An 11,219-nucleotide genomic window follows, 5' to 3' on the forward strand; every position below is an offset into this window, starting at 1 on the left:
TTGGATGCAAATCCGATGCAGATGCCAAATTTGAAATTCGTAGTATATTGGATTGGTTGGGGATGAGTTAAAAATCCGTCCATGCTCACCCTACTCCGCTCCAATCTAGTCTATTTTCTGGCAGAAGGTATTAAAAAGAAAATTAAAAAGAAGACTGAAGGGGTCGGTCATGTATTTCGCTGAAGTAGGGGTATGAATTAGTAATATCTATGATGGATGGCTAATTAATGTCTATTAGGTATCTTGTGGTTCTTGTACTCTGGCAGTCACACTCAAAAGTCTATCAAGAAATGAAAATGGCATGGGAGAACAATGTCGGTGGACAAATGCATGAAGAGATAGCTAAGCTAATCAACTTAGAGATCAGTGGGACCCACTTTATTAAATCAGAAAGACAAGAGAGTGATTTTTCTTTCTTTGGTGTTGAATTAAGTAGACATTGTAGATTATTCTGTTTTTCTGCTGAGTTCAATTTCCCATGGATTAATCGCTTGAATACACGGCACATGCAAGATGCATGCATGGGTTGTTTTGTAATGTACAACTATGGTATGGTCCACTTTATGACGTCGAAGTTGGACATGTTTTGGAAATTTTCATTAGATTTTAGGACTCATACTTTTTTGGACGTCTTTATAAATACCAAAAAGAAAGTTTCGACTTTTACCTTTACTACATTTTTTTCAGGTCGGTAGGGTTTATGGAAGTGGAGTCAGCCGTGGACTAGCCGGTAACCAGTTCACCAGGAATCAACTGATTTGGCAAAATATGATATCGGCAGATTGCAGATTATACTTTTCAAACGACAAGACCATTCGTATGAGTGATGAGTCCATGTGCTTTTTCTTTCTTTTTCTTGTTTATTTTTGTGGCAACGGTTGAGCTTTATTGATAAAATAAAAATTTGATTTTTTTTTCTTTTTTTTTAATAAAGAAACCAGGTTCAAACCCTGGATAAACATTCCACACTCATTTACATTTCCTTCTTGTAAGAGGTTTACCAAAAGAGAATTGATACGAGGTCCATCCCACTGTGATGAGATTTTAATATTAAGAGAAATTTCAACTAATTTACTTGCTAAGAAGTTTTCAAACTCTGAAACTCTACTAAGCTCCTTAAGGTTTTTAATATACAAAATAAAGTTTTTATATCTTTCTGCGTACATCCTTTGTACATTTCACCTATTTTGCTCCCAACAGCTTCAAGGACTTTCACATTGTCACCTTTAATTTCGACCCGCGGATGGTTTAATTGTTGTGCCCATTGGATTGTCATGGAAGCTGCTTCTTCTTCTAGTTCTTCCTCTGAACTTGCTTCAATGTTTCTGCATCTTGCTTTTGAGATGTTACCTGCATGAGCAGCTAAGACTAGACCTAAACCTCCCTCCCTACTGTTATTGTTAATCTTAAGGGTTATACTTATCTTAATAGCCAGCAGGTTAGTAGCTAGGGGTTTTGTGTTTTCTACAATATGAATAGGGCTATTCAACATTTGCTCCTTCCTACTTCTTCTGTTACAACTTATTATATTGGTAATCTTGCTGCCTATTCTCTGCGGGTTAGGGTTTATTTTCTTAAACACTACATCACACCTGCATTTCCAAATCCCCCAGCAAATAGTTGCCAACACGCCAGCCCAATCCAAATCACCTAGATTGTCCATTCTGTCACTATGGAACCAATCTTGAATCCAACAGTGAAAATCAGTATGGTTACCCGTATAGTCTGTGAATGTAACACCCATTTGACTTAGAACCCTGAGAGTAAACTCACAGTTCAACAAGATGTGGTTTAACGTCTCATCATTTTTTCCACATAAAGGGAAAAACTTATTTATGTAAGACAGAATTCTTGCCATTCTCTCATTCAAAGGGAGAATATCATGAATACACTTCCACATAAATGTCTTTACCCTAGGAATAGCATTCATTCTCCAAATTTTCCTCCAAAAGGATTTCAAATTCATGTCTTCCTGCCTCCCTCTAAGCATAATTTTCTTGTACAAAAACTTAACTGTGAAAGAACCATTCGTTTCCAGTTTCCGTCTCAGCTCATCACCTTTGTTTCTGTTTATCTTGATATCTTTGATCTCCTATCTGACTTGTGGGTTAAAATACTCTGTCATCTTCAACTCATCCCAAACTCACTCCTCTCCCTCTTGTACCATTAGGTCCTCCACAAAAGTAACTTTGTGAGTTTGTTGCAGTGGCTCACAGAGTTGTTTCTTCTGCTCTGGGTACCACAATTCCTCCCATATTCTTATGGTTTTCCCATCCCCCACTCTCCATTCAATATTTTCTTTTATTTTTCCCACTTCCTTCATCAGGTTCTTCCATACTCATGAGTCTCTATCAAAAAATTTATAGTTTGAGTTTAGCAAGTTGTTTTCTGGGAAGTGCTTGTTTTTGTAAACTGACCCCCACAACCCATTTGGTTCTTTTAGCAGCCTCTAGATGACCTTGGCCAGCATTGCCGAGTTAAAATCTCTTAAGTTCAAGAAACCCATTCCTCCCATGCTTTTCGGTTTGCAGACACCGATCCAAGCCTTTAAAAATACTTCTTTTTTTCCATTCTCGTTTTCCCCCCAGAAAAAGTCCCTCTGCAATTTATCAATACTTTCTGTTACTGCTAATGGAACTCTAAATCAGTTCATCTGATACAATGGCACCGTGGAAGAAGAAGCTTCTATCATTACTCCTTTTACAGCGCAAGAAAGATGTTTTCCTTTCCCCTCCTTCAAATTTCCCCCAATTCTATCTAGCATAAACTGACAAGACTTAACTTTAGATGTGTGCGTAAACAACGGAGTCCCTAAATACTTATCGTTGAGAACTATTCTTTTCACACCTAAAGTGGTTATGATCTCATCCATAGTACTCTGGTGAGAGTTTTTACTGAAAAAACCCTAGACTTCTCCATATTTATGAGTTGGACAGACGCCAAACTAAATTCGTTCAACACTTTCAAAATGTTCTCACTTTCAGACTTGCTAGCTTTGCTGAAGAAACACATCGTCAGCAAACAAAAGATGGGATATGGCAGGGGCATTTTGTCCCACTTTTATCCCATGGATGAGGTTCAAGTCTTCGGATTTAGATATGGCTCTAGAAAGCATCTCCATGCATATGATGAAGAGGTAGGGAGATAAAGGATCTCCCTGCCTCAGTCTTCTAGATGGACTAAATTGCTCGCAGGGGACTCCATTTATGAGGACTGAAGCCGAAACAGTGCTAATACATTGGTGTACTAGCTTACACCACTGACTATTGAAACCTAGCTTGACCAGAATCTTTCTTAGAAACTTCCACTCTACTCTGTCGAAGGCTTTCGACATATCGATCTTGAGGCCCATAAGAAAATCACTACCCCTCTGAGCCCTTAAGGTATGGATCATCTCATGCGCAATGAACACATTGTCTAAGATCTGCCTCCCTTGAATGAGGGCAGCCTGGTAGGGTGAGATAATATGTGGCAGAATTTTTTTCAATCTAGTGGCTATGACTTTTGAGATGATTTTGTAAATGATATTGCTTAAACTAATTGGTCTATAGTCTCTAGATGCTTGTGGGTATTCTATCTTGGGTATAAGAGTGATGAACGTAGTGTTTATCTCTCTTAACATGAACCCAGAATTGAAGAAACTTTCAATCATGTTAAACACTTCCTGCTGCACTACTTCCCAGTTCATCTGAAAGAAGCGCGGGGTGAAGCCATCTGGGCCTGGTGCCGAGTCAGGCTCCTTGGAAAAAACAACATACTTTATTTCCTCCATCGTAGGAATCTCAGTCAGCATCTCATTATCCTTATCTGTTACTATTGGTTGCACACTTTCCAGGTAGTTGTTCTCTACATAAGGGTTAGAAGTGGTGGCAACCTCCTTAAAATGACCCGTAATGATTTCAGCTACTTTCTCTTTTCCCTCCACCCACTGACATGTATTATCCCTAACAGCCTCTATTATATTCCTCCTATACCTGTTTACTGCTTTCCTATGAAAGTAAGTTGTATTCATATCCCCTAATTTAATTTCCTTCTCACCACTCTTATCCTTCCAGAAATTTTCCTTAATCCTATACCAATTCTCCACCTCTCTTTCACACTTTCTAATCTCATTACTCCTGTTGCTAAGGCTAATATTGGAGCTGGAAATTTTAAGACTATTTTTGGCTCTTAGCAGGTTAGTATTTATGTCTCCAAAACTATTCTTATTCCACTAAATATCTCTTGCTTAGTCCTCTTGAGCTTGTGAACAAGTTTGCAAGCTTTAGTTCCTGTAGTATTTCTTTTCCAACTCTCTTTTATCACCTTCCTGCATCCTGGTTCCTTCATCCATGTTCCCAATACCCTGAAAGGCTTGTTCTCTCCTTTGGGGACAATTTTCAGTATTGATCATAATTGGGATGTGGTCTGATCTCATCCCCATCATGTGATTAACAACATCATTGTTGTTTTCCCCCACCATCTCTCATTGGCCAACACCTTATCCAATCTAGCTTTAGTTAGTGCTTCATCTTTCCTCCTGTTGCTCCAAGTATACGGATATCCCACAAACCCCAAGTCACACAAATCTGCCATTTCCAGACAGTACAAAATTTTATCTGCCTCAGTCTTGTTGAAGTTTCCATTACCTTTCTTATCTTGTTCTATCAAAGTGAGATTCAGATCCCCTATCATCAACCAATCTTGGTTCAAATTCCCACCCATTTGTGCTATGTACTTCCAAAAATTATATTTCTCATTCCACTCTGAAGGACCATAAACACAACATAGAATGTTTTCCACTCCTGAAGCCATACTTTTGATATGACAATTTATTAGGTTTTTGGAGAACACTCCTACCCTGATGTTTGTTCCTATTTTCCACGCCACCAGAAGCCCTCATGCTGCACCTATTGGCTCTACCATGAAACAGTTTTGTGATTATTGGGTTCACAATGTCTCTGGTATTTTTTGTCTCACACAAAAATAGGATGTCTGGATTTTTTCATTGATTATGTCACTGAGGTATTGTTGTGTGAATGGGTTTCCAATTCCCTGGCAATTCCAGGAAATTATTCTAAAATTTCCAACATGGTGCATATAACGGTTGTTGAAAGTATGGAATTTAAATTCTTCAATTATATTATTCCATCTACAATATCCTATGAGCACACAGAATTTACTATCATTGCAGTATATGGGGCACACTTTGTTCATTTGAGGTAATTTGTTGAAGGGGTGTACTTGGTGTCCAAGACTGGAGAGCGTATTCTGGTTTGCCTGCATGGTGTATTGTATCCTCCTAGATGCATCCTCAGTTGCTAGTCCATTGTACTGCTCCGAATGCTGATTGGTGACATTAGTGCTTTTTTCTGTAGAGCCTAATTTGGTTTTGCTTGGTTTGGTAGGTTGTTTAGGTCTGTTGTTGTTCTTTCCTTGCTCCCCCACCCCAACTTGAAAATCAGACCCATCATGGAACATGTGTGACACTCCACCTTTCTTATCTGCCATTTGCTTTTTGTGGCTTTCAACCATTTCCTCATCTTATGTTAAGTCCAGCTTCCTCTTTGCTAGATGAGAAGCCAAGCTTGTTTCCTTAACATTTCTTTCTCTTTGTTTGATTGGGATGTAGTTTTTATGGTTTGATCTGTGAACTTTATTTGGGTTTTGAATTGTTGGTTTTGATGTTACCTGACAGATTGGTTTCGAATTTTTCTCTTTGAACAAAGTATCATATGTACTTGGAATTTGGGTAATGAAAGTGTTTGTTGTGTTGATGTTGTTGTTTTCCTCTATGGCAACCCCTTTTTTGTATTGCATTAGATTCCAATTTGTCACTGCCAGCATATCCTTCTTACAGCTTTCCCCATTTAGTCTTTCTCTTTTAGAGTTTTCCACACCTACATCCAATTTCTCTATTATGCTTTCCTCCTCTTTTTCATAACCTTCAGTCATTTTTGTATCCTTGATTTGTAAGGTTTTTCCCATGTTCTTCTCTCCTTCCAATATCCTGATTTTCCCTCCTTCCGGTAGAGAAAAGTTCTGTTTTTCCTTCTCCACAGGTTCAATAACATCAACATTTGTATTAGCTCCTGAGGTAGATCCCTCTCCCCCATCTATTTTCTTCTTGTAGGATGGGTTGAGCCATTGTCTGCTCCCTTCACACTGCAGCTCTGGGTGATCCATAATATAACATTTAGTGCATAAATTTGTAGGGAGGCAATCATATTAAAAATTTGTAATCGTTTTTTCCCCATCTCATCAGCAGCTACCATCCTGAATTTTACTTTTTTCTTAACATCCACCTTCACCTGGATCATAACATCCTTTTCTAACAAATTGTTACCTATCAGAATTACATGTTTTTGGAATATCTCTGCATTATTTACCACTTTCTTAAGCACCTCTTCTGAAATGTATGTTACTGGGACTTTCATAGCCTTCAACCAGAACAATTCATGTTCTAAATCTAAAGTCCCGTCAGTAGGTATTCCAGATAGTGGGATCTCACATATTACCACTAGTTCACCTTTGAAAAGCCATGGTTTGAATTCTTTAATCTTATTAAAATCAGATTCGTTGTTGCATTTGAGTATGAAGACATTCTTATACTTCTTGTGTTTGTATGGGGATATCATCATTGATATTGTTAATCTCCAGTTTGCTCTCACAAAATTGATGTACTCCCACTGCAACACAATCCTATTCACACATATTCTACTCAGCATCGTCAAACTCCAATTGATTTCATCCTTTGCTAGTGTTTCCTTCTTTATAATCACCACCTCAGACTCCTCTTCCGACATGTTTAGTTGTTCTTCCATCTGATTTGATAATCTATCCACTTCCACCATCGATTCACTCATATTGATAATAACCTTCCACCTTCCTTTTGTATTTCTCCAGAGAATACTTATTTGAAATGTGGGTAAGGACTCTGATATTTTGTTTTTGGGAAGTTTAAAGTTTATCCACTGACTGACGTTTCCTTTCTTTTTTACACTTCAATTATTTTGGGTTTTCTGGGAACTTGATATTTATTGGCTGGCAGATGGTATTTGGGATGTTGGGTTTTCGTTTGTTGAGATGACTCTCCACTTTATTGAATTTACAAGCACGAGGTGATTGTACTTGAATTTAGGGGGCATGTCCTACGATGAATAGGTTTTTAGGGGTGGTGTATTGTTGCCTTTGTGACCGCTATCTCTATAAGCATGGTCTGAGATGGGTAGCTGTTCCAGGGGTTGTGTGTTGAAGTGTATGTGGTTGTTACTTCTGCGGTAACCAGGGTATGTACTGAGTGATGATAAGACCTTGCAGAAATTAACACTGTTCACCACAGACCCGCATCCAGCAGAATGGACCTGCCCCGAGTACCCAGCTTGAAACGGGTACCGATACCACAAGCCAGACAAATGTTGACATCCCGGATAATCTCTCCAATCAGCCGGACCTCCATGTACCTGAAAGTGATGTTGGACATAGAACTAATAATGTAACTGAGAAGAAGATACTTAGCTCAAACCGATGTTGCTGGAGATGCACAGAAAATATAGAGGCACATATACGATACGCTGCCCTAAAGGAAATATCGCCTGCTACTCCGCTGAGATGCTATAGCAGTTGGCGAGTCACCTCCAGGATACAACTACTGATAGTACCCCTCAATGTAGCATACAAAGAGAGTACCCTTAGAACTTGGCAGTGTTAGCAAAAGCTAAAAACAGAGAAACTAGAAATAAAAACTTATTTTCTGAAAGCAGAGGGAGAGCAGAAGAAGAGATGTTTCTCAGTTGTGTATCAAAAGAGCTCAAGACTCCTCCCTTATATAGTGTTTAAGACGTTACAAACGAGAGGAAAAATACATGCAACAAAACCATGCGTATGACAGAAATACTGGTAATGTTTGGTTAAAAACAGTGTTGCTTTTGTCAGACTTAGAGAAGTTTGTTGGTTAAAAACAGTGTTTCCAGAACAAATACGTACAAACAAGAAAGCCAGGACAAACATGTGCAGACAAGGAAGGCAAGACAAACACGTACAGACAAGAAAGCCAAGACAAACATGTGCAGACAAAGAAGAAGATTCTTCTACATGTGTGTAAAACACGTACCAAAATTTTTAGCAAAAAGATAGGATCTAATGAACCCACACCCACACCCGAGCCCGACCCGAACGAACGGACGGCGGCGGCGTGCGTGCTTCTGTGCGAAGCACCGCGCGTACGGGAAAGGCAACCTTGCCCTAGTCTAGGCCTTCCCCCCTCACACAAAAGTCTAATGACCCAAGGGCCATGCCCTTATAGCCAATTCTATGGTATTTATGTCTAAAACTCTTTAGATTTTAGTCAATGTGGGACTATTGTTTTATCTATTCAAAGAAAAAACAATTAATGGGCAATAGGTCTAGGGATCAAAACATAGTCCATGGAAAAATTGGTAATTTTAAAGCGTTTTTTCTAACAATCCCCCACATGAATGAAAACATATCGACGAAATACGAGAAAACATAATACATCAATATTAGGCTAAGGTGTCCCAGAGATTGAACCTTAACATAGTGAGAGGTTACCGGAACTGCTTGTTGTTTCGGTGAACACAATGTCTTGAACCGTCAACAGTGAGTGCAATTCAGAAATAACAACCACACTTTGATGTCTAAAGAAAAAGAAAGCTGCCAAGCTCTTGCCGTTGTGCCCGTTTTGGCCGTGGGCTAAATCCCGGACTTAATGAATGTCTCTAGAGAAAAAGCTCAAATTCTCATAGGAAGCGGCCCCACTTCCAACATCCACATAGGTGAGTCCATTAAGAGTGTCCTGCCACACTCCGCTTTAAGCAAAGCCATGGAACTCATTAAGATCTTGACAGATCATCCTAAAACATGCAGGCAGCACTATCATACGGTTACACCATAGGGAGGGACAAAGATAGTGCTTTCTCTCGACATCACCAAAAATTAGTTATCTCATTGAACCTTGATCTTGGAGCTCCATTCACAAGGTTGAGTGTCCTTCATGGCGATTTATTCTATGAGCTTGAGTCCCATCCCCTTCGATGTGGATCTAACTACCTCTCTAGATAACCCTTTCGTCAAAGGATCTGCAATATTCTCTTTAGACCTTACAAAGTCTATAGAGATGATGCCAGTAGAGAGTAGTTGTTTCACTGTCTTGTGTCTTCTTCGAAGATGTATAGACTTTCCGTTGTATACACTATTCTTTGCGCATCCAATAGCAGCTTGACTGTCACAGTGGATTGCGATCGAAGACACAGGCTTGGGCCAGAGTGGAATTCCACCCAGGAAACCTCGTATCCATTCAGCTTCCTCTCCAGCTTTCTCCAAGGCTATAAACTCAGACTCCATGGTGGATCGGGCTATACATGTCTGTTTGGTAGACTTCCATGACACAGACGCACCACCAAGTGTGAAGATGTACCCACTAGTGGATTTGCACTCATCTGAGTCTGATATCCAGTTAGCATCACAATACCCTTCTAGCACAGCAGGATACTTCCCAAAACTTAAGCAATAGTTTGAAGTTCCTCTCAGGTACCGTAGAACTCTGTAGAGAGCATTCCAGTGATCCTGCCCAGGGTTGCAAGTGTACCTGCTTAATCTACTCACAGTATAGGCAATATCAGGTCTTGTACAGTTCATTAAATACATAAGACTGCCAATAACACGAGAATACTCAAGTTGATAAATACCCTCACCCTTGTTCTTTTTCAATTTGCAATTGGGATCATAAGGAGTAGTTGCAGGTTTAGCATTTTCATGATTAAATCTCTTAAGCACAGTTTCAACATAATGAGATTGACTAAGACTATATCCATCAGACATCTTTCTGATTTTCATCCCTAAGATTACATCAGCAGGGCCTAAGTCTTTCATGTCAAAGTTTTCGTTAAGCATGCTTTTAGTGGTATTAATACTATCAAGGTTACTACCTAATATGAGCATATCATCAACATATAGGCACACAATAACATGAGAATCATCCACAGATTTAATGTAAACACATTTATCAGATTCATTAACCTTGAAGCCATTAGATATCATTACATGATTAAATTTTTCATGCCACTGTTTAGGTGCTTGTTTTAAACCATACAAAGATTTTTTCAGTTTGCATACTTTATCTTCAAAACCTTTCACAACAAAACCTTCAGGTTGGTCCATATAAATTTCTTCATTCAATTCACCATATAAAAAAGCAGTTTTAACATCCATCTGATGTATATGCAAATCATAAATAGAAGCAATAGCAATCAGCATCCGGATAGAAGTGATTCTAGTGACCGGTGAATAGGTATCAAAGAAATCTAATCCTTCCTGTTGTCTGTACCCCTTAGCTACCAACCTAGCTTTGTGTTTTTCTATAGTTCCATCTGTTCTAAGTTTCCTTTTGAAGACCCACTTGCAACCTATGGTTTTACTACCAGGAGGTAAGTCTACAAGCTCCCAAGTTTCATTTTGTTGAATGGAATCCCACTCATTATTTGAAGCTTCTTCCCAGAAGGGAGCTTCCGGAGAAGTCATAGCTTCCTTATAGGTTTGGGGTTCAGACTCTACCGTAAGAGTCACAAAATCTGGACCGAAACCTTTCTCGGTTCTGACCCTCTTACTTCTTCTAGGTTCGGTTTCAGCATCTAGAGACGGGGGTTGACTAGTCGAAGGAACATCTGAGAGATCATCGCGGACCCTTTTATGAGGTCCAGACCCTAAAGGGAAAATGTGTTCGAAAAACACTGCATCTCTGGATTCCATTATGGTGTTCTCACCAATTACCATGAACCTATAAGCACTAGTGTGCTCAGGATATCCTAGGAAAACACAATCTACAGTTTTAGGTCCTAGTTTGGTTTTCTTGGAACGAGGAGTGGCCACCTTGGCCAAACACCCCCACACTTTAAAGTATGCATAGGAACGGTTGTCTTCCTTTCCATAACTCATATGGAGTTTTGTCGGATTTCTTAAATGGAACTCGGTTCAAATATAGCAAGCAGAGAGAATTGCTTCCCCCCACAGGTTCGAAGGTAGCCCTGAACTAGCTAACATAGCGTTCACCATATCTATGAGTGTTCGGTTTTTCCTTTCAGCTACTCCATTCGACTCAGGTGAAGAAGGTGCAGTAGTTTCATGAATGATGCCATTAAGTTTGCAGAATTCTCCTATAGGTATCACATACTCACCGCCCGGTCCGACCTAAGAGTTTTTATTTTTTTTTTTTTTTTTTTTTT

General features: G+C 39.3%; 1 protein-coding gene across 1 annotated transcript; it reads right to left on the reverse strand.

Moving 5' to 3' along the window:
* Positions 1 to 1,078: 1,078 nt before the first annotated feature.
* Positions 1,079 to 1,966, reverse strand: LOC113360546. The gene has a single exon (XM_026604050.1). It carries the CDS (start codon positions 1,964 to 1,966, stop codon positions 1,079 to 1,081), a length of 888 nt encoding a protein of 295 aa, XP_026459835.1.
* Positions 1,967 to 11,219: the final 9,253 nt, after the last annotated feature.

Source organism: Papaver somniferum, chromosome 3 (assembly GCF_003573695.1).
Source record: "Papaver somniferum cultivar HN1 chromosome 3, ASM357369v1, whole genome shotgun sequence".
Classification (NCBI taxonomy): Eukaryota; Viridiplantae; Streptophyta; class Magnoliopsida; order Ranunculales; family Papaveraceae; genus Papaver; species Papaver somniferum.